We start from the raw sequence: 13,028 nt of genomic DNA on the forward strand, positions 1-13,028 counted from the left end.
TAGAAAAAGACTGGGGACAGAGACAATTAAGGAGCCTGAATTTGGGGATGGAGATGCAGAGAGAAGGGCACAGAGAGATAAAGAGAGAAGACATTAGGAAGGTGCACGCACAGGATTCTGCGGTTGCGCCGCGGCGAAAGGCCAGGGGAAGGGAGTTAACTCGCCCGCCTTGCCAGAACAGCCCCTCACCCATACTCCAAAAACTTCCTCTTAGGACTTTCACCACAACTCCCAACTCCAAACTTGGAAATTCTACGATAAATAATCCTTTCCGCGGGTTTCCTTCCCATGTGGCCTCATTTGAAAATTGGAAAACTCCTAAGATTTGCAACATATTGAACCTTTTCACACTGCGTAGTGACATATAAGACAGAACCTTCCTTAAACTAGGAGAACCTCCGCGGTTGAAGGCGGGGAGGGACTACAGGGCGAGACAAGGACGGACAAGAGGTTTTGAGGGTACCACCTATTTTTCAGCTTGCCCGGAGTTGGCCACAGGTGTGCCCTTCGAAGCCTTGAAGGCCCAGCGGAGCGTCTGGTGGTAGACCGCTGATCATCCGCCCCTCACCGCCTCAGTAAGTGGGTGATGACACTTTCGGTCACCCACTCTTCCCCAACCTCTTAACCTTCCCTCCGTCACTACCGACCCGTTTCCACCTTCCCCGAAACCATTACTGCGCTTCACCGTTGCTCCCTCCTCACCTTAGCCCCTTCCTCCAAACCCCGACCCCAGGGATAGCTGTTAGTAACTAGGGAGCCCGGGGCTGTGGAACTGCATCTTGGGACGAGTAGTCCGAAAGAAAAGAAAGCAGCAGAAAACTACAATTCCCAGAAGACACTTCCATTTCCTCCGTTTTCCTCATGAGGCCCCCTCAACCCCACCCCCTTTTAAAGACCCTCTTAGCCACGTCAACTACGGTGGAAAATTCTTTTAAAGACGTTTTTAAGTTGCTTAAATCTGCTATTTCAAGAGCGTTCTGAAAGCTAAAGTGAGAAATAAGCCAGGCTACCGGGAGGACAAATGAGGTCACGACCTGGTCTGGCACGTGGCTGGACAGCCGCTGCGACAGCGCTCAGGCATTTGGCGTGGCCGCCTAGGAGGCGGGGCCTCCGCGGGAGCCCCGGCAAAGCCCGTGGGCCGGCGCGTTTCCCTTCTTTTCGGATCCGCCATCTGCGGTGAGTATGTGCTCTAGGCCGTTCTCCGGCCCGCGGCCTGCCATCGCGCCTCCTCTGTCCCCAACCTCACCCGTTTCCTCCCTTTCCTTACCCTCAGGTGGCACCGCCGCCAATATGCAGATTTTTGTGAAGACCCTGACGGGGAAGACCATCACTCTCGAGGTACGGGCCAGGCGGTGGGAGAAACCGCGGCCTGAAGGAGGGGTGGGGGTCTGAGGCGGGTTTCGGCACGCGCGCTGTTTTCCGCCTTAGAATACGTTTCCGAGCCTGGGTTCTAAAACTTGGCCGCAAAGGGAGGATTGTTTTGCTGAGCTGGGAATTAGGGCAGGTTGCCGATGCCTAAAGTCCGAGTCTGTCGCTTTTGGTGGTTCCCGCCAGGTAGCCGCTACCGGGGTCGCGAGGTGGGAGGTTGGCGCTCCCCACAGGTGGGCGCGAGGACGTGTGGCCCGGCCACCGCCGCCCGGGGCTGAGGGAGGGAGCGTGCGCGCCGGGGAGCCTGTCTCCAGCTGCGTGAGCCAGCGGCTCTACTAGGTAGGCTTCAGCCCCCACCGGCTCGGCTCTCGGATGAACCTTCCAACTGAATGGAGTGATTACTCTAGTTCCTGATTGTGTTACCTATACGTTTGCACTTCTAAACTCCTAGGTCGAACCCTCGGATACAATAGAAAACGTAAAGGCCAAGATCCAGGACAAGGAAGGCAAGTTAATATTTTCTGATTCAGAAAAACTAACCTGCAGAGGCTTTGTCAGGCGCTAGACATACCTGCTCTTTGTGGGGTGGGAAGAGGTCAGATGACAAAAATGCTTTTGGAATAACACAATAGACAGACGTTTATCAGCGTGGAGCCAAGCTGGAGTACCTTTCACCTGTGTGATTTTGGACGTGTTAATTTACACATGTATGCTCATCTGTAAAGTGGTTAACATGTTTTAGGATTAAATGAGATAAACCGTTTAAACATTTACATTTTCCTTGTAGTAAAAACTCACTGATGGATGTTAGTACATTTATTTGATTCAGGATTATAAATCTTGAGCAGATATGCTTGTTTTGCAGTCACTTAATTTGTTCAACTTGTTTCCCATTAGGAATTCCTCCTGACCAGCAAAGACTGATCTTTGCTGGCAAGCAACTGGAAGATGGACGTACTTTGTCTGACTACAACATTCAAAAGGTCTGTTTGGAGGAAAGCAGCCCTTTAAGTATAATTTATTTTTTTATTTTTGCCTGCGTTGGGTCTTTGTTGCTGCACGCGGGCTTCCCATTGCGGTGGCTTCTCTTGTTGCGGAGCACGGGCTCTAGGCACACAGGCTTCAGTAGTTGTGGCTTGCGGGCTCTAGAGCACAGGCTCAGTAGTTTTGGCCATGGGCTTAGTTGCTCCGCGGCGTGTGGGATCTTCCCAGACCAGGGCTTGAACAACCGTGTTCCCTGCATTGGCAGGCGGATTCTTAACCACTGCGCCACCAGGGAAGTCCCTTAAGTATGAATATTTGTATCTTAATTTGGAAATTTTGACTAATACTCAAAAAGTGGGGAGAATAGCATTAGATTAGCAGTAGGTTCCCAGGTGATTTCTGCACCAATATTTGAGAAGTGCTGCTATAGTCTTCTACATTTTGGATTTTGTGTATTGTATCCCATGGTGTAATTTAATGTGTTCCTTAATCTCTCTGTGAACTAAGAGTTTATATGGGAATCAGATACCTCTTTTTTTCTAAGACTCCCCCATCTGTGGGTGTACTTCCTGTCATATCCAGTTAGAATGTGTATGATGCCGGTTGTCCATTCACGGAGCACTAGCATTAATGCAACCATTTTTAAAGGCTGTTCTGTTCTCTGTTCAATAACAGGAGTCCACTCTTCATCTTGTGTTGAGACTTCGTGGTGGTGCTAAGAAAAGGAAGAAGAAGTCTTACACCACTCCCAAGAAGAACAAGCATAAGAGAAAGAAGGTTAAGCTGGCTGTCCTGAAATACTATAAGGTGAGCCAAATTATTAAAAATAATTTATCTCTGGTTTCAAACTCTTTAATATAGAAGTTTGGGGTTTTTTCCTGTTTGATATTTGAATAAGCTCTATATAATGGGGTTTACCTCTAGCTACTTTATTCCAAACTAAGTTTCTGATTTTGAGGTCAGATCTGGGTTCAGGTCTTTACTCTGTCCACCTCTTGCAAGGCTGGGCTTTAAAAACTCTGAACTTTTTTGTTGTAGTAATTATTGGTGAGAATTTGGGGTGCTTCGGTTTATAAGTACTAAGAAATATCACTGTTGTGTGATTAAAAGGTTAAATATTTTGAGTCATTTAAGCTAGACTTCACAGTATGTTGTAAGATTATATTGACAGCAAGTTTATGCTTTTTAGGTGGATGAGAATGGCAAAATCAGTCGCCTTCGTCGGGAGTGCCCTTCAGATGAATGTGGTGCTGGAGTTTTTATGGCCAGCCACTTTGACAGACATTATTGTGGCAAATGTTGTCTGACCTATTGTTTCAACAAACCAGAAGACAAGTGATTGTATATTGGTTAATAAAAGACATGAACTAACGAACTAACGTTTAAATGTTGAGTTTTATTCCAGTGATTTTAAAAGTGGGTTTTAAGCATCAAATTGCACTATTTTCTTAGGTAACCTGTACTTGGCAGAATTATGTTGTATTTGATACCAGCTGTCTAGATACAGGCCAGTTTCTTTGTACCTCAGCAGTATTAACATTTTTGACTGATAATTCTTGGTTGTAGGCACTTTCCTGTGTATCATAGGGTGATGAACAGCATCCCTGGTCTGTACCGACTTGCTGCCAGTAGCACACTACCCCTCCCCACAACCAAAAGTATCCAGACATTGCCAAATGACCCCGGGGGTGGGGAGGAACCTCCCCCACCCCCAGATTGAGAAACATTGGTTTGTGTGAATTGGTATTATAACCTTGCCTAAAAAGAAGCTACAATGTATTGACACTTGTTTCCTACAAAGGAAGTTTAAAGGTGGCAGAGCTCTCTTTAAGAAGTTACCAGTTAAAAAATTCATCTGAGGGCTTCCCTGGTGGTGCGGTGGTTGAGAGTCCGCCTGCCAATGCAGGGGACACTGGTTCGTGCCCCGGTCCGGGAGGATCCCGCGTGCCGCGGGGCAGCTGGGCCCATGAGCCATGGCCGCTGAGCCTAAGCGTCCGGAGCCTGTGCTCCAAATCGGGAGAGGCCACAACAGTGAGAGGCCTGCGTACCGCAAAAAAAAAAAAAAAATTCATCTGCATATGGCTGATTCACTTTGTTTTACAATAGAAACTATTGTGAAGCAATTATACTCCAATAAAGATCTATTAAAAAAATTCACCCAAAGTCCTTTAATTTTGAGTGTGAACTCCTTTGGAATTTAAGTTCTGAGGTTTGCTCACTGATACTGCTGACACTGAAAAATAATGGTTTCACAGTATTTGACTGGTACCATATTTTATCTATGGAGCACAGTTCAGGGAGGCCTGCTTCTTGATATCAATGAACTAAAGTAAGCACTTGAAGTTTATTAAACTGATTATTAGATTCACTGATGTACCAATAATTGACAATTCCCTTTAGCTATATTCTTTCCCTACTCCAGGATTTCTAATTGGACGTGTCCTTAAATAAGGTTTCCTAATTCTGTAGCGTTTTGACAGTTACACCTGTTAATGTTTGGTAGAACTTTCTGACCAGTAGTGAGTGGTGAATTATTACCTTTAGTAAGACAAAACTAGTTGCTCTGTAATAAAGCAAAACATTTAATCATTTACATCTTTAACATAAATTTAAAATCCTGGATCCCAAGAAGTCTTGGCTAGAACTTTTTTTTCTTCATAACAGACAATATCATCTCCCACTTTAAATTCTATCTTTTCTTCATCCAAACTAAGACCACAATCCATTCCAGTTTTGATGACTGAAATATCATCTTTATGGTGTTTCAGTGAGATTAATGAGCCTTAAAAAAAAAAAAAACAACTTACGGTTCATATAACGCAACAAATAAGTACCCAACAAGTGCAGTTGTAGTCTGGTGTTAAAATTACAGTGAAATTCTTATAGATTTTACAGTCCTGCCGTGTTAAAAGATGGGACGAAATGCCAGGGAAACCAAAGAAAAATGAAGTTTGCTATAAACAAGATGTGATTTGTAGCGAAAAGTACTGTCTCCCTTTTCAAAGGTTAACACTTACAGGGGATGGGGGTTATACTTGGACTTGAGAATGAGTTACACCAGGATGAAGATGATGCAGGCACAAGGTTGTTAAGAAAGGATGAAAATATAATGTGGATCCAAGTGTAGAAGAGACATGGCTGGAAAGCTAGTTTGGGGCCAATTTTTAGAAGCTTAGAAAGTCAGATATGGGGACTAACAATCCTGGGGGAGTCATTAGGACTGGAGGCCAGATATGAGTTAGCAAGAAGTGGCCTGAAGTAGGATTATGGGAGTGAAAGATTTCAGTTACCCAGGATCATCAGGTTTTGGTGACTGAATATGATATAGAAACAGTTTTATGTTGCTTACCCTTCCAAATAACATGTCCATTACGTATTAATTTAAATTTTTTTTGCTTTTCTAACTGTCCCTTTTGGACTCTGCAGCCAGCCACAGGAACTTTTTTCTTCCCTTCTGTTATAGAGAAGGTAGCTAGTATAGAAGCCTCACCTTTAGGAAGAAGAGAACGTTAAGTATACAGAAAACAAAAATTCTGAGAAATACATAATTTTCTGACATTCGGCAGAGTAACAGTTAAAGGTGTGAGAAAAATTACAAACTCGTGCATGGAAGTCCTAATTTTCTCTGACTCAACCAACTTTATTTTCCTGCCCAATAAAAACATGAAAATCCTTGGGTATTCTTGGAAAAGAAAATCAACAAAACTACATGTGCTTACCAAAAAAATGAAAAAAAAAATGAAATGTTCACTTTTTTGGATGAATAAAATGCAACAGAAGATGGTATCAGTTGATAAGATTAATATAATTCCTTTCTGCTCCATGAAAACCTAATTTTCAATTGTCCCTCAATATATTTTCTTGAATGGACCATCCGTTGTTGCCTGATTTATTTTTAATCTCACCATGGGTAATTTATATACACTTAAGAGTACTAATTCTGTGAGTCAGTTTAATTTTTTTTTACTGACTGAAATTTAAAACAAATTCCAATAATGACACGGTATCACACACTATAATGTACCAGTTTTCTAGGGTTAGTGTTATTTGGTGCTCACTTACTCCTGGAAACCCTCATTATGACTCAGTTTTCCAAATTGCTCTTAGCACAAGAACATACAAATCTCTGTGTGATCATGTTTAGTAGGTCAGAAAAGCCTAAAATAAATCTGTACTGTGGACCAAAAATGCAAATACTGAGTCTCATCATGAGGAAACAGACAAATCCAAATTAAAGAACATTCAACAAAATCACTGGCCTATATACACTTCAAAAATGTGAAGGTCAAAAAAGACTGAAGAACCTAATCTGTGATCCTGGACTGAGGGAAAAATATATATTTATAAAGTACATTATATAGGAACAATGAACAAAATTGGAACATGGACTGTGACTTAGATAAGAGTATTAATGTTCAATTTCCTGAGTTTGATACTTGTTCTGCAGTTTTATACGAGAACATCCTTGTGTTTAGGAAATGCAAATATTTAGGGGCAAATGAACACAATATCTCAAATTTACTATCAAATGGCCCAGAAAAAAAAAAGTGTGTGTGTGTGTGTGTGTGTGTGTGTGTGTGAAGGGGGAGGACTAAAGCAAATGGGGCAAAATGTAAACAACTGGTGAACTGGGAGGGAGTTGCTTATACTTTTCCAGTAATTTTTCTGGAAATATAAAACTATCATCAAAATTAAAAGTTAACCAAAAATATCTGGATGTGGGGAGGAAAAAGAACAGATAAACTGATTCAGTCCATCTGAAATAAATTTAGCTGTTAAACTGGCCAAGGGATATGTTAGAAAAAAATATTTTTAAATGTTTAATATTTAAATGTAAAGTAAATTTTCTTCTCATGGTGGACTTCTCTGCCAGCTGCAGGACAAAATCAATGGCTCCTTCCACAACACTGTTAATGTTTATGCCTCCCATCCCAGTCTACTCTGTATTACAATAAGTGGTTTATGTCTAACTAGAGGGCAAGTTCTTACTGCCTTATTTGCCTTTGTATCCTCACAGCCAAAAGCACAACACCTTGCAGAGGGCAGGTGCTTATAATTCATACGAAGTTACACTGAACCTTTATCTATAGTAGTCATTTTTTTCTAGAACACAGGATATGTGTTGGAACAGTGAACATATTTAAACAGCAAAATACATTTCCCTTAAACTTTGCTTTCAAGTGTTATTTACAGCAGGTTAGATATGAATGTTTAAACATTCAGTGAACACTCACCTATTGTGTGCTCTTCCACAATGCAGGGCAATCTACTGCTCAGTTGCTCCTGCAAATCTTCAATAAGACGGTAAATGATTTTGTGAAGTTTAATTTCTACTCCTTTTTTTGCAGCCAACTGCTGGATAACATTGCCTGCATTCACATTGAAGCCGTATATAACACCTGGCAAGCATAAATACAATAAAGTAGCACAAATATTGCATTAAACAGTTTGTCTTTCAAGCAAAAACTCAAATCTAAATTTTTTGCTTCTATTTAAATTAAAAGCGAGTAGGAGAGGTAAATTCTATAATTTTTTCTCACGAAAACTAGTTAATTTTTTAATTAATGAAAGGATTTTATAAATTCTATTGTGACTTATTAAACAAGGAAGATTTCTTTGTGATTTTTAAATCCAATCATTTAAGAAACATTATTTTAAATGACCATAATGTGCAAGGCAATATGCTAAACGAAGCTTTCATACCAGAGAAATAAGAAAAAAATGATTAGAACTGAAATATTACATTATTTTAATAACAATTCCATTATTAATTATAATCTTATAGTCTACAACTTTTGTTGTTTGCTGTTAGGTATTCAGCTGGCCAAAAGATATTCAAAAAATACAGATGACCCTTGAGCAACACAGGTGTTAGGGGCACCAATCCTCCATGTAGTTGAAAATCCGAGCATAATTTATGGTTGGCCCTCCATATAAATGCGGTTCCTCCACATCCGAGGAGTTAACCAACCTCGGATCTTGAAGTACTGTAATATTTACTATTGAAAACATCCACGTATAAGTGGACCCGCAGTTCAAACCCGTGTTGTTCAAGTGTCAACTGTAGTTACTTAATTGGTCAAGTTCAAGAGTTATTTAAGAAATGAAAGAAGTTCCATGGAGCTGACCATTTTACCAAAGAACAAATAATGTATTTAACTGCAAATACCTTGGGGGTGTGAAAAAAAAATTTATGCAAATGTTTTAATCAGGAGAAAAACAGAACCACCTTGAAAGTCTTATTATCATTAAGAAATCATTCAATGCATCATATTATCTACATTAATAGAAAAGTCAGTGCCCATAAAATACTTTGAATTAACCAACATTATTGAAAACATCTTTTCAGTAGTAGAGGTAACATCTAATTCTATTCAAGTTAGGTCATGAAGTACCCCCTTCCTAAATGATTCATTAATCACTCAATAACACTGGTGCTTTGCCTAGATGCTAAACCTAGTTAAAGCGACAGTTATGCAGTCATGAGTCCCCTTTCTGTGTATCGTAAGTTTGACTCATAAACAGTCCCCTTGTCTTCAAGGCATATAAACCTAAAAAGAGCTTTTGATTTAAGAAAAATATAATTTGTAAAATTATAAGTAAACAAAAATAGGCAACCAAAAGTAAAAGATGAAGGAAAGTACTGAGTAGGATGATTGCAGATTAAGGAGCATTCAAAAAGTCTAAATGAAAGAGAGAGAGAGAGAACCAAGCCTGGGTTTGGTGGGAAACTGGAAGGGGTGAGGAGGCAGTAATGGTACATTCAAAAAATACTACTGGGGCTTGAAATAGTTCCCCAAAGTCTCAGTACAACAATGACAGCCACAGTGTAGTTGTGGCTGCAATACTGCACATCCTGTTTGCCCTCAACCACTAGCTGAGCCTGAACTGCAACAGGAAGGGGGATACCGATAGGGGTAAAATGTCAGGTGTGACTAGCCCAGCAACAAAAGACAGAAGCAAATGGTTCAGAGTATGCTCTAGGGAACACAGTTAAACAAACAGGAAATGGAATCCTCACCATGAAATGTTTCAGCAAGGTTAACATCATTTTCACTAATATCACCCACACCAAAATGTACTAACTCTAGTTCACACTCATGTGAAGCATCATAGGTATCCATAATGTTCAAAATGGCCTCAACGGAACCATCAACATCACCTAAATGCAGCAAAAGTTTAAAATTATTGGTGTTAGGAGTTAGAAATTAACAGACACAAAAATGACAATAATCTATTTAAAGCAATAATAGGAATAGCATTTACCACAAAATCCACTTTTATTTAGGTTTAGCATTATAAATATCTACTTAACTGAATAAAGTATAAAGAACCAAATGTACATTTACAAGAAAATCCACTAGATAATGTTTACTAAGGAAATCTTCCCCAGTGAGGGGGTGGGCAAAAAGGCTGAAGAGGGTCAAAAGGTACAAACTTCCAGTTATAAAATAAATATGTCATGGGAATATAATATGCAGCATGGTGACTATAGTTAATAACACTGCATTGCATATTTGAAAGTTGCTAAGAGAGTAGATATTAAAAGTGCTCATCACAAGAAAAAAAATTTTATAACTAAGGATGGTGACAGATGTTAACTAGACTTATTATGGTGATCATTTCACCATATATGCAAATACTGAATCATTATGAAACTAATATAATGTTACATGTCAAGTATATCTCAATTTAAAAAAACTGACCCCCCGAAAATACTGAAATCATTTTGGCTTAAATTTAATGGCCCAAATTAATTGTGAGAATGATGAAATACTTAAAATGAGTTGTAAAGTAAAATCTTCTAAAGGTCACCTTTAATAATTATAGGAAGTACATTTGAATCTCCTCCTGCTTTTTCTTTTGGCTTTAAGGGTTGCTGCTGTTTTTTTATTTTGTACTTTATAAATGACCTCTCCTTCCAGTGCAAAGTGCCATACTTCTCGCGGGCTTTCCGATGTGCTTCTTGGTGTTCCTTTCGCTTTTCTTCTATTAATTCCAGATCCTCTTTATTTTTCTCCTGTTCTTGCTCATACTTCCTCCAGTGAACAACTTCACGTGCCCTTGGCTTTATAGGGGAAAAAAAAAAAGGGAATTATTTAACTAAATAGAAACCAGTAACTGCTGTTTTTTTCCTCCACTATGAAATTAGCCTAGCTCATATATGAAACCACTAATTTTAAAGTTTTAAGAAACTTACAAAACTTTAATATGGAGGCTTTGTGTAAATTTGAAATTATTTAAAAATCTTATCTCAAATTTTAAAAGCCAAATTTTACAGCCAAACTCTAAAATGACATCACTGGCCCCCTCACAGCCCATTATAGTACTGAATTATTTATTACTTATTTGGTATAACATTATAGATTGATATTTTAAATCATTGTATCATATCTACTGTATAGGAATTAAGCTTGATATACCTCAGATTCTACTTCAAGAATTTCATCTCCTGCAGAAGGGATGTCTCTCCAGCCTATAATTCCCACTGGCATGCTGGGACAGGCCTCATTGATTGCTTTGTCATTTTCATCAAACATTAAGCGTACTTTTGCCCAACTCTTTCCAGCAACCAGAATGGAGCCTTTTCTCAGAGTTCCTCTTTGAATTATAGCTGTAGTAACAGGACTAATATGAAAATAAAAGTATATACTCTTAATGCCATAATCAGAATGTAATGGCACTTTCTCAGTAAAGATATCTTTATGAGATTAAAAAATATATAATTTGAACACACAGGGTTAATTCCACCACTTCTCAAACAGTTTTTCATACTATAAAGACATTTCTTCCTAATTACAACTTAAATGTCCATCAATGGAAGAATGGATAAAGAACATGCAGTATATATATATATATATATAATGGAGTATTATAAAACCTTAAAAAAAAAGAAAATCCTGTCACATGCTAGAATACGGATGAACCTCCTGGATGAACATATACTAAATGAAATAAGTCAGTCAAAAAGGACAATATTATATGATTCCACTCATATGAAGTATCTAAAGTAGTCAAAATCATGGAAACAACTACTGAAAGATAGTTGCCAAAGGCTGGGGGGAGGAGGGCGGGGAAATTAGTGCTTCATGGGTATAGAGTTTGTTTTGCAAGATGAAAAAGTTCTAGAGATCTGTTGCACAACAATATGAATATACTTAATCCTACTGAACTGTACGTTTCAAAATGGTTAAGATGGTAAATTTAATATTATGCACTTTTTACCACAATTAAAAAAAAAAAGAAAACAAAAAACATTTCTTGTAAGGTTATGGTAGTGAAGGGTGCAGAGAGCTAAGTGTTCTGACAGAATCCTAATCTCCTTTCTATAACTAATTTGTTAAGCAGTGAAAAGACCTCTTTTGATAATAAGGAGGGAAATTAAAGAAGAGAACACTATTCCAACAATCTTACTATATATTAATGGGTAAGGACACAAAGAATTTAGAAACCCTAAAATGCAACAATTGCTATTTTATTCCAAGTTATGTTAGTCTATAAGGCTTTAGCAATTCAGTTAAGTCAGTGGGGGAAAAAAAAATCAAGCAAATTGAACTACTAAGTCACCTAAATATGACTACTAAATGTATACACATATTTACTATGATCTACTGATAACTGCATGTTTGTGTTCTGTGTGCCAGTGCAATAAAATACTTTTTTTTTAATTTTTTTTTTTTTTTGGCTGCACCACAGCGGCATGCAGAACTTCCCCAACCAGGGATCGAACCCATGCCCCCCACAGTGGAAGCGTGGAGTCTTAACCACTGGACTGCCAGGGAAATCCATATTTTTTAAAACAAATGCTTTGAAAAAGTTGTTCAGGGACTAACAATAATGTGCAATAAACATAAGATACTGTTATATAATCAAGTCACAAAAACAATGGAATAAAATTATTAGAAAACAAGCATTTTAACAGACCTACCCTCTTCCTTTGTCTGTGAAAGATTCTATTACTGTTCCTTCAACTGGACCAGTAGGGTCTGCTTTCAATTCTAATATTTCTGCAAGAGCAATTGTTGCCTCTGCCAAAGCCATCATGTTATCACCCTTTAATAACAAAAACAACTGTTAATATACATTGATAAATAATATCTGTAAATGTAAATACCAGGATCAGAAAGCCAAATAATCCTCGACAGTTACACTTTTCTTTTTAAGCATTAAAAACATGAATTACACAATGCTACGAGACTAGATATCAATTACAGGAAAAAATCTGTAAAAAATCTGTAAAACATACACCCTCTGTGCTCCATCTGTCTCTACAATTGTGTTTTCTTCCTCTCACTTTCTTTTTTTTTTTTTTTTTTTTTTTTTTGTGGTATGCGGGCCTCCCTCTGTTGTGACCTCTCCCGTTGCGGGGCACAGGCTCCGGAAGCGCAGGCTCAGTGGCCATGGCTCACGGGCCCAGCCGCTCCGCGGCATGTGGGATCCTCCCGGACCGGGGCGCGAACCCGGTTCCCCTGCATCGGCAGGCGGACGCGCAACCACTGCGCCACCAGGGAAGCCCCTTTCCTCTCACTTTCTTTACAATGCTACATTACAATTGAAGTTCTATCCAATCGAACAACAAAAAAAAATCTGTAAAACATACACATGGAGGCTAAACAATACACTACTTAATAACCAAGAGATCACTGAAGAAATCAAAGAGGAAATCAAAAAATACC

At 39.1% G+C, this 13,028-nt stretch overlaps 2 protein-coding genes across 8 annotated transcripts in view; one reads left to right on the forward strand and one right to left on the reverse strand.

The window, feature by feature from the left end:
• The first annotated feature begins 1,138 nt into the window (after positions 1-1,138).
• Positions 1,139-3,727, forward strand: RPS27A (ribosomal protein S27a). The gene is made up of 6 exons (XM_007107050.3): positions 1,139-1,176; positions 1,274-1,338; positions 1,820-1,874; positions 2,266-2,351; positions 3,028-3,159; positions 3,542-3,727. The coding sequence occupies exons 2-6, from the start codon at positions 1,291-1,293 to the stop codon at positions 3,689-3,691; spliced, it is 471 nt and encodes a 156-aa protein (XP_007107112.1). The 5' UTR covers positions 1,139-1,176; positions 1,274-1,290; the 3' UTR covers positions 3,692-3,727.
• Positions 3,728-4,914: 1,187 nt separating this feature from the next.
• Positions 4,915-13,028, reverse strand: part of MTIF2 (mitochondrial translational initiation factor 2) — a 42,509-nt gene continuing 34,395 nt past the window's right edge. For all 7 annotated transcript variants that reach the window (XM_007107049.4, XM_007107048.4, XM_007107046.4 and 4 more), the window contains 7 exons: positions 12,281-12,405; positions 10,776-10,980; positions 10,168-10,420; positions 9,374-9,514; positions 7,587-7,751; positions 5,702-5,842; positions 4,915-5,134 (listed from right to left, as the gene is read on the reverse strand). In XM_007107049.4, the coding sequence (XP_007107111.2) occupies positions 4,962-5,134; positions 5,702-5,842; positions 7,587-7,751; positions 9,374-9,514; positions 10,168-10,420; positions 10,776-10,980; positions 12,281-12,405 (1,203 nt within the window). In that variant the 3' untranslated portion in view covers positions 4,915-4,961. The remainder of the gene's footprint in view (positions 5,135-5,701; positions 5,843-7,586; positions 7,752-9,373; positions 9,515-10,167; positions 10,421-10,775; positions 10,981-12,280; positions 12,406-13,028) is intronic.

The sequence above is a fragment of the Physeter macrocephalus genome, chromosome 12 (assembly GCF_002837175.3).
Source record: "Physeter macrocephalus isolate SW-GA chromosome 12, ASM283717v5, whole genome shotgun sequence".
Lineage (NCBI taxonomy): Eukaryota > Metazoa > Chordata > Mammalia > Artiodactyla > Physeteridae > Physeter > Physeter macrocephalus.

Coding starts and splice junctions, on each gene's coding strand:
- RPS27A (XM_007107050.3), top strand. CDS start 1,291: ATGCAGATTTTTGTGAAGACCCTGACGGGGAAGACCATCACTCTCGAG. Junction 1,875..2,265: donor CAAGATCCAGGACAAGGAAG/GCAAGTTAATAT, acceptor GTTTCCCATTAG/GAATTCCTCCTGACCAGCAA. Junction 3,160..3,541: donor CTGTCCTGAAATACTATAAG/GTGAGCCAAATT, acceptor TATGCTTTTTAG/GTGGATGAGAATGGCAAAAT.